Raw genomic sequence first — 13,496 nt, 5'->3', positions numbered from 1 at the left:
GAACTTTATGTGGACTTTCCGGGTGTGTTCTCCGGTGACTTCAAATAGACGGCCTTTCACTACATACATTTACCATTTTTAATGCAATCAAAGACAGAAGTAATCCAATCGAATTAAACTAATTGATGTCCGAAAATTGATATTCACAAAGTAAACCGCAAATAATATTAAAAATGGTCAATTAAAAAAATGAAAAATCGTTTGATGTCATCACGTTCGATATGGAATTTGATTTATGAAAAAATCAAAAAAATATGCTATAGTGGCAGCATACATTGTTACTTCTCCCGATCATACTCTATTATGCGCCTGAATTACATTAAGAAGACAGAACTGTTACGGATGTGCGATTACTTTTATTGTAACTGTCGCTCTTTCTATAGGGTCGGCACTTGAAATGGACTTTTTTTCGTCAGTTTGTATATTTTCTCGACTTTTTTCTACAAAATTCATCATCGTATGATATGTTTTCTGGTATCGTTATGTAATTTGGTTTTGATGACTTCCATGTATTTTCGTTGAATGTCGTTCGTATATGTGTTTTATCAAATCCTGTACTGTCTGAATAATAAATATATATTATAATTCGTCGATTGAATTTCACATTTAAATCATGAATATTTTGATAGAACTCCATTCACTTTTTGCCCATAATTTTAATTTTGGTCTCTACATTTGATGCTACAAAAGCACATGCAATAGAAGTGCCACTGCTGTGACATATTAAACAAAATGAAAGCGTCATTTTGGCGGTGACCCCAGGCAACCACATTTATTACGGTATATTTGCAACCACATATTTGATTGTTAATTGTCACGGTTCCACGAAAGTTTTGATGACACAATTTAATGTGAAATTCGAATATAATTACTATTTAATAAACTGTGAATGTACCTACAATTTTACTCATTTGAAATTTTATTTCATTTGATCTACTCTGCTATTTGATTTGGTGCAATACAAATTATATTCCATTGAATATATTTCATTTCAAAATTGTGTCCATAGCAAATTTTTCAACATTTTATTCATTTTGTAGCTTTTCTAGTTGTGAATTCAAAAAATTGACAAATTTAAGGTAAAATTCAACATTTAATTGGACTTGACGCATCATTTCGAGTCGCTGAACCATTTTCCGTGACCCACATTCCACGCAACATTTTGAATCAGAAAAATATTTTTCTCTAATTGTAACTTTGTTTCGTGCTTCCAATTACATATTTAATGAATTTATTTCCATTTTCATCATTTTTCATTCGGAATATAATTTTCGAAATGACAATGTTGCTAATGGTTTAAAATCTCTCTGCAATTAATTTCAAAGTCTCTCTCTCTCTCTCTTTTCACACAATTCCCGATTATGCTTATAATCAAATATTTCGGTAGCACGATCGGTTTTTGGTCACGTTTTGGTGTGAATATCACCGAAAATCAATTGCATTAAAATGCATAAAATTTCGTTTTCTCGACGAAATTGCCCCATAACGGTTTTTTGATTGATTCCATTTCGATGCGTCTCGATATTTAATGCTACCAAAATTCTATTTGGCATGAATTATATTTAGCATGACTGCTTATATTCTAAATTGAATGTATGCAAATAAAGTGTTTGGAAATTTATTACGGGTAAATATGTGTTCTGAAAATGTGCATTTTGGAACTAACCATTGAAAAAAGCTTGTCACTTTGGAGCGACGATAAATTAGAAAGAGACGGATATTGGGAGGAGGAGGTGATGTACAGAGAGTGGTAGACTCGTAATTTCGACCAATTTATTTAAAACTGTAATTAGCATTGGAAATGAAATATGCAGTTTGGCGACACAAAGCATAACCACAAAGTGCCAACGTGCGCGCGTTCACTCGATGATCTATTTTATCCAGTGGATGAGAGAGAAAGAGCGAAAAGTATAAAGAGGGGGAGATAGAGAGAAGTCGGGTATGCAATTTTGGGCGTAAACTCAACTATAAATTATATTGCGGAATCGAAGCCAAAATAAATAAATAAAATTTTATCGAACGATTGCGAACGGAAATTAATATTTACATATTTATATTTACGTTGTTACGATTGAAACGGTTGTGGGACATTGCACACAAAATACATGAATGACGGGGTGAAGGTATCGCAGTTGTGTATACCGCGATTGCATAAACCCATATAGTTACCTAGTGCCTACTGGTGAAATCGAGAGCTGGAACGAGAGAAATATTTATCCAGAAATTTGTGTGGTTATAGAGTTTGGTTTTATGTAAACCGTTATTTTTTCCTGTAATGTTTTTCATCGAATTTCAACATTGGCATGCAAACATATCAAATGTGAAAAAGTGGCATTTGATTTTTTTTTCGTTTTCTCGATGTGGTGTCTGCCCACATTTAGCAACGGAATATATTCAAGCGCAAAAATTGACTTTTTGAGCCGAAAAAAAGTAATGGAAACATGGGTTACACCGTTTGGGCCGGAATGCATGAATGAGCAGAAAAATATCGGCATTTTTTGGTTAATTGTATTGTCTTTACTCATTTACAAATTAAAAGTACAAACACTGGATTTTCTTCTCTTCGAATAAAAAAAGTTCAATGATTTTTTCGCATATTCTTTAAAAAAACTTTTTTAAATTCAGCTGAAAAATAGTAGTTTTACTGATTTATATACTTGTATCGATTTCATACCACTTAAATTCTATAATGAAAATTGAACAACAGCAAAATGATTAATTTTATTATTTGTCTGATAAATAATCCGCAACCACAATAAATTTCATGCGGTAAATTAGCGAAAGATCAACGAGCGCAAAAAAATAACTGAAAAAAATTGCGAATACTGTATATTGAACTGATTTTATCGTTGCTTTTTTCATGCATAAAACTTCACACTCAATAAAATCGAGTAATCGCATTTCGAAATTCCATTCAAAAATTAAGATTAAATTAATTCTTAATAAAATGCCCATAAATTGGGATCAATCATTTGAATTACAAAAATATTATGCTTTTAAATTGGTGCTTTGCACTCAATTTGAGATTGTAATCCATTCAATTTGATTGCAATATATTTCTGAAGTGGTTTTTCTGGTTATCAAAATATGTACGACTTTCCCCCCCCCCCTCCGACAAATACATTTTTATGGTGAATCAAACCATGAAGAACTAATTGGTTTATTTTGAATGAAAATAACACACTTTTTCATGCACATCAAGTGATGTGAGAGGAAAAGTTAAAATAACGTAATTTTATTTTATTTTATGTAATCGCATTGAATGAATTCGCAGATCATACAGTCACATTTTGTAAAGAAGTTTAAAATTAAATCTGTTTATTTGAACAAACAATTATATCACAGACAGATTTCTTGGAGTTGTTTGTCGATTTTTGAATGGTGAGACTCAACACATTTCATTGTTGGTGAAAGTCAGACATTTGTCCCTCGGTGAAATAAAATCAAATCTTTAATCTCATTCAATGTTATTGAACTTTTCAAAAATACGTGTCGTTGATATAAAACTCAAACTCGTTTCTTTTCTTACAAAATCTGGAATTTCACTCTGTATGCTATCAGTGATTTAATTGAGAATTCAGCCGATTTTGTTGATTTTCATCTGTTGTATTGCTTTCCAAGCCATTGCCAAGTCACCATTTCATTTTTCTAAATTTTGCTTGCCTTTGTGAATCTTTAATTATGAAACGCACGTAAAATCCGACGACGACTTACAACAGTGCTGCGACTCCACCATTGAGTTATACTCTGAATTTTGAATGAGAGCTGAGACTTCACATGAATGGAGAAGGCGAACTGTTCAATTCAGCATTGAATGAAGCCCAGTTTAATCAATTTGGTTCCGTTTCATTCAAAGAATCGGCGCGTAAAGGGACCGAATTGTAACGTTCAAAACATTGAACATTGTTTTTTTCATTCAAATTATTTGCCATCGAAATTCAGTTGCGAATCGTGTCTTTTTGCACACCGGCCTTGTTATTCATTGAAACGTAATTGATTTAGATGGGTACATAAATGACATCTGTTTTACCACCGAAAAAAAAAACAAATAATAATAATTCATTCAATTAACATCCAAAAATAGCTCAAATGTCAGCAAATGGAATTTCCTAAATTAATCAAAAACCATTTTATTTAAACAAAAAAACGCAATTTGAAGTGAATTTTATACAAATTTGTGGGTGACCGAAAGAGTGGGCTATTTAATGTATATCATTTTTGATGTGTTCAAACAACATGTTAAATACATGTTACATATTTGTGTAATCTAATCAACATACGAATCTGGGCCAACGAATGTAATCGAAATAAAATTTGACAGCAAAAAAAAAAACTGTTCGACACACATTTCTATTTATCTAGTTTATTTTTAATTGCGATATTTATCGCAACGAAACTTTTTTTTGCAATCAGTATGAGATTACACGTTTGTGAAGTAAGATGAACGGATTTGATCAAGTAATTTTGAGCTTGGTGACATTCCTCGGTTTGAGCGCTCAGATGAATATTCAAGTGAGTTTGAAATTCGATCTTTTCAATTTTAATTCTAAACTCGAGTTTTCGGCAGTTTTCCATTTGCATATGTACACGAAAAAGTCAAAAGAGTCGAGAAATTCAAAGTAACTCTTTTTTCCGTCCAAAACTAGCCAAATGATCCAATTGTGAGGATTCCGCATTTGGGGTGGTTAAAAGGTAAAACAGCATCGACTAAATGGACAAATCGAACTATTTATGAATTTTTGGGCGTTCCATATGCCGAAGCACCGAGTGGTAAAAGACGATTTAAGGTAAACAGTGTTTTTTTTCCTGAGAAAATGACTTGAAATGAAAACCATGAAAGTGCAACTTTGTGTTTTCGTTAAAAATTGCTTGAAAAAAACTAAGAAAAATAGTTAAAATTGTCGCTTCCGTAGCATCAGATACTTCGCATATTTTCTCTAAAAGTTTTGAGAATTTTCAATTATTTCTGAATTTAAACAAGCTTCTCAGAATGTTTCACCAAAAAATATTCTCTCAAACTTAGCCGCCAGTTGCAAAAAAGCCGTGGTTAATTCGCGATGCTGTTGAAATGGGTCAAAGTTGTCCACAAGGCGAACGCCAAACATCGTATCAACCATCCATTGACGTTGAAGATTGTTTGAACATGAATATTTTTACACCGAAAATTCCATCAAACACTCGAGCATCTATCATTCAACATCCCGTGATTGTTTACATACACGGTGGAACGTTCGCTACGGGAAGTAATGCCGAATATCCACCGTCGTATCTCTTGGAACATGATATTGTTTTAGTTGTTCCAAACTATCGCCTCAATGCACTAGGTAAACAAGATTTTTGTTATCATTTAAACTATGTCGCACAGCGTGTTTATTGTTTGATGAACCCAGCGATAAAATTCATAACAATTCAAGGTTGTTTTGTATACCATATATAGGTTTTTTATCAACAAAAACGGCTGAAATTCCGGGAAACGCTGGAGCGCTTGACATTTTATTGGCGTTAAAATGGGTTAAACAAAATATCAAATATTTCGGCGGAAATTCGAAACAAATCACTGTTATTGGTCAATCAAGTGGTGCATGCATGGCATCATCTCTGCTTGTCAGTCCGTTGGTGCCAAATAATTTATTTCAACAAATGATTATTCACTCGGGTTCGGTTTTTGCACCATGGTCGTTTGCATTGGATCCAGTTTCATACGCCAAAGACATAGCACATAGAGCAAATGTGCCGAAAAATGCATCGTTACATGAGATAAATAAGGCATTCATGAAAATGGACGCTTTTGATTTGATTGAAGCAACAAATGAACATTATGTAATTCTATATGTTCTGATTTTCACTGAATATTTAAAATTGAATGCTTTTGGCGATTTTGATTAAATTTAGAGTGCAGAGCGGATAAGAGGCTCAAATCGAGTGGGCGGACAATCTTTAACTGTAGGTGGACCTACAAATTTTTTCTTACCATTTTCACCTGAAGAGTTATTGCGAAAAGGATTCTATAAAAAGAATGTTCGGCTTATTGCCGGCGTCGTACAGAATGAAGGATCATTTTTAACGAGAAGTGAGTTATTTATATACGATTTTTTGGCGAGACGGTACTGGTTGTCGCCTCATTACTTATTTCTCCATTTCCATTAGACGTTCTTTTCATACATCAAATTACGTTTGATTTAATTAGAATCGTAACGAGACCCTTTGGGCTTATGTTTATTTGTATTTTCTTTGTTTGATTTTGCCTATATTCTCTGAAAAAGATATCGTTTTCATTCGTGAAATCAATAGCTCAATATAAAATATTCCGTTTCAGTTCTTTACGATCAATTAAATTCGTTGTCTTTGTCGAACAAAGCGTGGCTGATGAAAAATAAGTTTATATCCGCCACCGTCAATGCATTGGGTAGGATAATTGAATTTTTCACATTTTTTGCTTAATTTGAGTTATATCCTTTACCGGTAGGTGTGCCAGACGACAAGCAGAAGGTGTTAAATTTGGTGAAAAATATATTTGCCGTCCAAATCAAAAACGACAATTTCCATTTTCGAAGCTATGCTCCGGGATTTTCTGAAGTATTTTTTTTACATTTTTTTCTCATTTTTTTCATTTTTCGCATTTAATCGACTTTTCTTTAGTTATCCGGCACGGTTGGTTTCAAAAACCCCGTCCTACAATTGGCACAAGTGAATTGGTTGTTTATGTCAAATCGAACATATTTATATTCGTTTGATTATCGTGGCGCGTATTCGAGGTAAAAAGCAAATAATTTGAATGCATCCGCTTGCGGGTGCTTTGAGAGAGATGGTTTGTAATAAAATTAAATTTGACAATTTCTTGAATAAATTTGAATTAGATTTGGTTATGAAGAAGACATTTCGCAATATCCATTTGATGGTGGCGTCAGTCATTCCGACGACTTGATTTATTTATTCCCATATCCGGACAAAGTAGCGCATTTGAATGCAGCTGATACTGAAATGGCACGAAATATGGTTGATTTATGGGCATCATTTGCGGAAACCGGCACGCCGCAATTCAAAACGTCAACACTTCGTTGGCCGTCAATGACAAGTACCAAAGCTACTTTTCGATTTTTGTGTTGCTCTTCAAAAACTTTCAATTTTTCCATATCTAGGTTTTTGGGGCCCGTATTTACATATTAATGAAACATTTAATGTTGGAACTTTGTTCACCGACGAATTTTCCACCGAATTGGAAAATTCACATGAATATTCAAAAGTGTTGAACGATGATTGGGTCGCCAATTTGACACGATATTTACATTAAGATGATGATTCAAAGTTTAGGATGTCGAATGATTTTATTATTATTTGAGACTCTTAATAACTACAATTGCAAATAAATTCTGTGAAATTCTGAAAAAGAAAAGTGTTCACTTGATTCCTAGTTGCTCCACATTACTTCCGGTGCCAGGCTTTTTTGTTGAAATAAAGGAAACATAGTCATTTCATTTAAAATGGTAAATCATTTTAATTTCAAATTCAATGGACTCACCACTTCCGGCTTTGGCGTGGTAAAAATCCACATGTAAGCTGGAGATTCTTCGATACATTGAACAGTGTATTTAATTGAATTCAAGCCGATCGTATTGAATTTGTTGGGACCATCGCTCAGGAGCTCAAATCTGAAATTGAATCAGGGTTGATATTTTGGGGTTTTAAACTTAAAATAATTTATATAAAAAGTAAAAGTCAAATTTTGAGTTACCGCTTGGTATTGGGCTCAACTGTTGCATTTCCAATCATTTTATATCGTGCTATGGCCGAATCACATCGCTCAATTTTGTAGCCAGCTTTTTTCAATCTGGAAAGACATTTTGAGAGATATTTTGAGCATGGGATTCATATATAGGTGAGAAAGGGGTTTTTTTTTGAAAGAAAAAAAAAATAAGTCATGGCCGAGGCGGAACCATTTTTTCGCTTTGTAATGCTTTCTTAACGGGTGGATGGACCCTTCTTAACATCAACTTTTCATTGAAACATATATCATGCGATCCAAGATCTTCGCCATGTATCAAATACCCCACTGCACATAGTGGTGTGTGCGGAAAAGTAAAAAAACACACTGTGAACAGCAAAAAACCCATCGAAGTTACAACAATCAATTGTCTTCCGCTTAATTCGATCTTAGTTGGTTTTCAACAAATATTTTGGCAAACTCACCGATTGGCAAGATCCAAATCCTCACATCCCCATCCCCAAAATAAATTGGAAAACCCGTTCATTTTTTCGAATTGTTTAGCGGTCACAGCTAATACACCGCTCAATGAGTTCTGTGACTCCAACCTGGTATAAAATACAAAAAAATATCAAATTAAGTATGATTCCCAAAGCTCTCTTCTGAGAAGAGTATCATTTCCTTACTCATTTCCAAACATATCAACGGCAACGGCCAAATGTTTTGGATTATCAGAGCATCTGTACAAAATTCGTTCGTCCAACGGCAACAAATCAACATCATGAAAGATATAGCAATCAAATTTTCGAATTTTTTTCGCTTCCAAAAAGCCAATATTCAATAACATGGCCCGATTGAATATGGTGCCAACGGTTTGTTCGACGATAAAAATGCCATACTCAAGTTGTTGTTTTTGTAAAAATGGGTGAATGTTTTTGAGGAAAATGGCCAGTTCTTCAGGTCGATTCCGATACGGAACAATAATGGCAACACTTTGTCGTGCTTTACACTTGGATGGCGAATAAAAGCCACCCGAATACACAATTTCGCTGAGTTTTCGTTCAATATCATGAATTGGCTCGTCGCTTGTATCCGGTTGAATATCACTGTTCAAATTTGGTGGAACTTGTGGACACATATCCGGTTCGGAAACCATGGTTTCTTTCGATACTTGACTTTTTTCGGCTTCTTGAGTTTTGGGTTTTTTGAGTGGCGGTGTTCTAACTACCGGTTCTGGTGTAGTTGATGGAATAGGCGAAGGGGTCATCAATGGTACAAAAGTGATATTGTTTTGAAGCGGTGGTCGTTCAATTACATTTTTGTACTCGTAGTCGTCAAAGTCATAGATTGCTTTTTTGTGCAAATTTCGATCTAAGCTGACGTTCATTTGATGAATGTGAGAGTTGTTCGGTGTAAAAGAGGAATTTCCAGATGGTTTTTGCTTTGGACCAAAAACTGCCTTTTTCTTCACACACTTTTCAACCAATGAATTTGGTATCGATGGCCATTCAAATTCATTGGTCCGATCGGATGTTCTTGGGTTTTTGGAGAAAACAAATTTGATTTAGTGAGAATGTGCATGACTTCCGTACACACGTGTATATGAGTGAATGAACTTACCCCATTGGAATTTTCGATAAATAGTTCACTGCATCCAATTTAACTTCAAGCCGTTGAAAGTAAACAAAATTTAAAATGAGCATCATAAGAATGGCACACAAAATGATAATCTCGATCCGATGCAATCGTCGGATAAAAGCCATTTTAGAATGTTGTCACGTTCACCACTAAATCGTATTCACATGAAGTTTTGATTGGATTTTTTTGTTGCTTTAAAATGAATTTCAATCAATTTATGGTTTAAAGTTGAAAAAGTCAATTCACATCAACAAAGACTTTTAATTGGGTACTTTTTCACACAAAAACGACAGATTTTTCTCTATCTGCCAAATCGGTATTACTTCTTCACGTTTGACGGAGTCATTCTATTTGGCAGTAAGTTGCTATACACGTAAGTGATCGAAAATTTATTAAACGTTGGCATATACAAAGCTCCATATGAATTAGAATTCAACTTTGTTTACTCTGAATATCCCATTTACATATGAATTTTCGGGCTTGCTATATAATAATATCGTTCGTTATTTGGAACAATAGACACAGACTTACCATATTGTTTACATTCCACATATATACGTTGTTGTTGATTTGTAGTGTGCTTCAAGTCTCGACTAGTATCTGACAAATTGATGTTTTGAATATGTAATCGAAAATTGGTCTGATACCATATATTTTGGAGTCGGTGTCTACAATAATAGTAATTTTGGTATATTTTACAATGTGTTTGTAACCTTTAACTGATGCTTTGTAGCACAACAAATGAACTGTATCGAGTAAGGTATAACATTTGTTTTACTTCTAATTTAAATACAGTCAACTCTCGATATCAGCTTTTGCGCACTTCGAGTGTTCAAAGTATTATTTTCGGGCAATTTTTTGCATTTATAGAAGAACAAATACCACATATCAAATTCATTGTTCAGAAAAACCTCTTTATGATAGAAACTGCCAATAGTATAAAGCTGACTCATCCATAGTTTCTCGTTGCTCAGGTTAATTTACCTATTGCAAGACGCCCGTTTGAGTTATGATGCTGCTAGACTGCCGGGGTTCCATCTGTTCGGCACAGTCGCCCTTGCTGTTCGGCACGGCCCTTCTGTGACCATAGCTGTTCGGCAGGGCCTAGACCATTGCTTCACTTAGGACCCAACTCACTGCAGTTGTTGTGAACACTCATAACTCTACCATACTCCAGATGGCGCTGGGTTCCTCTATTCAATGTAGGAATGTTCAGCACTACCTTTTTACGGTTGACGTATTGGATATTTGACATATCCAAGACACCAACCTAACGTAAAGGCACTCCATTTTACGTGTGTCTATGCTGAACCCATTATTTGTTGTGCACACACACGGGACCGAGGGCTTTAAGTGCCCTCCGAAGCACTCCACAAGTCCGAGACCCGGCTCAAATTTCTCCTCATTAAACCACTTATAATCCCTGAGCGAATCACGGTGGAAAAATACCGGAAATAATTTGACCGAGAATCGAACTCGTGTCCTCATGCTCACAAACCTGGCACGCTAACCACTAGTCTATGGCTGAGTCATACATACATGGGTACGGTCTGAAAGTTAGGACGGTATATACAAAAACACTATAAAATAGAAAGAATTTTTCTTGTCCAGCCTCACCCAAAGGTATGTTCTACCAGGGGTTTCCGTGTCCATGTGGAAAAAATGATTTCCAATGAGAGTTTTCATACAAAATAAATCTCGAAAGAGCAAAGTGTCTCGAAATATTTTTCAAAATAGGGAATTGATGTCAGATAGGTGGTTTTGTAAGTCAAGTATTGCGTGAGTGCGTACTGTATTCAAAATAGTATCAATATACCAATATATTACTTATCAGACATCGATGTGAAATTGCATGCCAATACCTATACCGTTTCTGATGAGTGTATGAGTTTTTTTTCACTTGAAAAACATATTTCATCAAAAATGACCTTGGAAAAGCTGTTTTCGTAGGTTTATCGAATGAATAAGACAAGAACGGCACTTGAAATAAAAGAGTTTTATTTGGTAATTTTTTTTTCAAATTTCTTTGAAATCCCACATGGTGGGGCTCAGTCTCTCTTTTATGAAAGGTAAAATAAATGGTCATCACTTGAAAATGGCCGCAATTTATACAATACGAGATCGTTGCTCTGATACTCCGCCCATCTAAAATCGAATGTTGAAAAGATACATTAGTTGCATAAAAAGTTGTATTTTTGGTTCGAAAATACACAAGTACCTCTTCGGGAATTAAATCAACAAGTATCCAAGTATATGTTGGTTTGATTTGAAGATTTTTTAAATGATATTTTACTGAATTTAATCCATTTGTTTTGTAAATAAATTTGGCTTTGTGTAAGACATTGAAGCTGCAACAAACAAAAATGAATAAGTATAAACTGACTGCGATTATCCGAGAAAATATAATTACCGATCTGGATTACTATCCGGAACATCATGTGAAAGCATGATATATTTGGATATTTCCTTGGGATACCTTTCGATGGTATAGTTGGCATTCACGACCCTTTGCATCGAAAAAGTAATAATTTGCGTAAAATTATGATTGAAATTTGAAAAATGCACTATTACACACCTATTAAAAACATCATCATCTTCACCGCCCCATCCCCAGAATAAATTTGAATGTCCATTTATCTTTTTGAATTGTTCAACAGTAAATGCAGTCGCTCCGCCAAAATATTCATCATATGGTAGTCTGTGTGCAAAAATGGATTAAATCGATTCCATTTAGAATTGTTAACTTTTCGTCTACTCACACATATTCAAATGTATTCATAGAAACAGCCATGTGTCGTGGATTTTTCGTTGGGCAAGTATAAAGATTGTGATCATTGAGTGGAATCAGATCTACATCGTGAAATATGAAACAATCCCATCGCCTCATTTTCATAGCCTCAACAAATCCAACGTTGAAGAGAGTGCCGCGATTAAATTGGGGGCCGGGTGTTTGTTCTACTACGAAAATTCCATACTCAATCTGTTGTTTCATCAATAGTGAATGCAAGTTTTTCAAAAAGATCGGTAATTGATCTGCTCGATCACGAAACGGTGTAACGATAGCAACACGATGTCTTGCGGTGCAATTTTTTGGCGCATAAAATCCACCTTGCTTCAATAGGTGACCAAATCTTTGGTTAATTGCTTCAATGGACTCGACCTCTAAATCGACATCAATTGCACCAGTTAAATTCGGTGGATTTGCAGCACATAGCGATTTTCCACTATGAAATGGCCAATTTTCGAACAATAAAGATTTGGTACTTCGATCAGAGGAACTGAAAATAGAAAAATCTTGTCATATTCTTCAAATTTTTCATTTTTCTTTTCTGTACAAAAGTAACTTGATGTAAAGTTTGGCGTTGAAGAACAAAAAAAAAAAAGAAAATTTATTAGCGAAAGTTCTTACCCCAAATTTTTAAAAATTTTCTGATAGACTAACAAACAAATAAAACCAAAAATCACAATTTTTTGCCAATTTAAAATTTGTTGACATGATAATTTCCAATTCATTCTCAAAATATTCACGAGCATACCAATAATTCAAAACAACTTGGTCTTTCGATCGCACAATCGTCAATGAATTTAATCAACAAACCCATTCCATACTATGATGACGTATTCCGCGTCATAGTATCAAACAGCAGCAACAGATCTTATCGAATAGCTTCGGCAGGTATGAATATTGCACTCATAAAACATATTTTTCAATATAAAAATTGATCTCGTGTTAAATTCAAAATGATTCCGTTTGAAAATGAGTTCATATTTGAGAAGAATACATTTTTCATTCAACTATCGTCTAGTTTTTACAAAACACCAATAAAAAAAGTTAATGACATATTTATTTACTCGCACCAACGCTGTCTTTGAATGCATTAACAATGTATTACAGTTAGAAGCAGACGTATGAGAAGAGTTACAGCCACATATAATTAATGCATATTCCTAATTCACCAAGTCACCTGGCAATAATTAGAATTTCATGTAACTCTCACGCCCTCGCCGGTTTGCGGGATTTTTTTTTTAAAGCGAGACAAGAGTTCAAACTAAGAAAAAATTGATAACATGAAAATTAGCAGGTGAGTGACACCCCAACAAGAATGTTCTCAACAAATTAAAAACTTACTATAATAATTACGTTTGAATTGCGTTT

General features: G+C 34.4%; 3 protein-coding genes across 3 annotated transcripts; 1 reads left to right on the top strand and 2 right to left on the bottom strand.

Moving 5' to 3' along the window:
- Positions 1 to 4,412: 4,412 nt before the first annotated feature.
- On the top strand, positions 4,413 to 7,410 carry LOC116348578 (glutactin-like). The gene is made up of 10 exons (XM_031779614.1): positions 4,413 to 4,512; positions 4,647 to 4,787; positions 5,024 to 5,324; positions 5,438 to 5,820; positions 5,893 to 6,070; positions 6,317 to 6,406; positions 6,467 to 6,576; positions 6,640 to 6,755; positions 6,858 to 7,075; positions 7,140 to 7,410. Exons 1-10 carry the CDS (start codon positions 4,441 to 4,443, stop codon positions 7,289 to 7,291), a joined length of 1,761 nt encoding a protein of 586 aa, XP_031635474.1. The 5' UTR covers positions 4,413 to 4,440; the 3' UTR covers positions 7,292 to 7,410.
- LOC116348579 (beta-1,4-galactosyltransferase 4-like) lies at positions 7,300 to 9,887 on the bottom strand. Its single transcript, XM_031779615.1, has 7 exons — positions 9,872 to 9,887; positions 9,323 to 9,705; positions 8,389 to 9,237; positions 8,188 to 8,310; positions 7,733 to 7,828; positions 7,520 to 7,649; positions 7,300 to 7,439 (listed from the first exon to the last, which is right to left on the bottom strand). The coding sequence occupies exons 2-7, from the start codon at positions 9,463 to 9,465 to the stop codon at positions 7,398 to 7,400; spliced, it is 1,383 nt and encodes a 460-aa protein (XP_031635475.1). The 5' UTR covers positions 9,466 to 9,705; positions 9,872 to 9,887; the 3' UTR covers positions 7,300 to 7,397.
- Positions 9,888 to 11,321: 1,434 nt separating this feature from the next.
- On the bottom strand, positions 11,322 to 12,901 carry LOC116348577 (beta-1,4-N-acetylgalactosaminyltransferase bre-4-like). Its single transcript, XM_031779613.1, has 6 exons — positions 12,750 to 12,901; positions 12,100 to 12,618; positions 11,916 to 12,038; positions 11,751 to 11,846; positions 11,559 to 11,688; positions 11,322 to 11,485 (listed from the first exon to the last, which is right to left on the bottom strand). The coding sequence occupies exons 1-6, from the start codon at positions 12,872 to 12,874 to the stop codon at positions 11,447 to 11,449; spliced, it is 1,032 nt and encodes a 343-aa protein (XP_031635473.1). The 5' UTR covers positions 12,875 to 12,901; the 3' UTR covers positions 11,322 to 11,446.
- Positions 12,902 to 13,496: the final 595 nt, after the last annotated feature.

Source organism: Contarinia nasturtii, unplaced genomic scaffold (genome assembly GCF_009176525.2).
Source record: "Contarinia nasturtii isolate CC-2019 unplaced genomic scaffold, AAFC_CNas_1.1 Cnas_scaffold_2545, whole genome shotgun sequence".
Lineage (NCBI taxonomy): Eukaryota > Metazoa > Arthropoda > Insecta > Diptera > Cecidomyiidae > Contarinia > Contarinia nasturtii.
The sequence above is the reverse complement of the archived record's forward strand: the minus strand, read 5'-3'. Positions and strand labels throughout refer to the sequence as shown.

Excerpts from the sequence above, each read along its gene's own strand:
- LOC116348578 (XM_031779614.1), top strand. The coding sequence starts at position 4,441 with ATGAACGGATTTGATCAAGTAATTTTGAGCTTGGTGACATTCCTCGGT. Across the intron at positions 6,756-6,857 it reads TATCGTGGCGCGTATTCGAG|ATTTGGTTATGAAGAAGACA; the intron begins GTAAAAAGCAAA and ends AATTTGAATTAG. Across the intron at positions 7,076-7,139 it reads TCGTTGGCCGTCAATGACAA|GTTTTTGGGGCCCGTATTTA; the intron begins GTACCAAAGCTA and ends TTCCATATCTAG.
- LOC116348579 (XM_031779615.1), bottom strand. The coding sequence starts at position 9,465 with ATGGCTTTTATCCGACGATTGCATCGGATCGAGATTATCATTTTGTGT. Across the intron at positions 9,238-9,322 it reads TTATCGAAAATTCCAATGGG|AACATCCGATCGGACCAATG; the intron begins GTAAGTTCATTC and ends CAAAAACCCAAG. Across the intron at positions 7,650-7,732 it reads GTTGAGCCCAATACCAAGCG|ATTTGAGCTCCTGAGCGATG; the intron begins GTAACTCAAAAT and ends ATTCAATTTCAG.
- LOC116348577 (XM_031779613.1), bottom strand. The coding sequence starts at position 12,874 with ATGCTCGTGAATATTTTGAGAATGAATTGGAAATTATCATGTCAACAA. Across the intron at positions 12,039-12,099 it reads ATGAATACATTTGAATATGT|ACTACCATATGATGAATATT; the intron begins GTGAGTAGACGA and ends TTTTGCACACAG. Across the intron at positions 11,486-11,558 it reads TTGATTTAATTCCCGAAGAG|ATGGGCGGAGTATCAGAGCA; the intron begins GTACTTGTGTAT and ends ATTCGATTTTAG.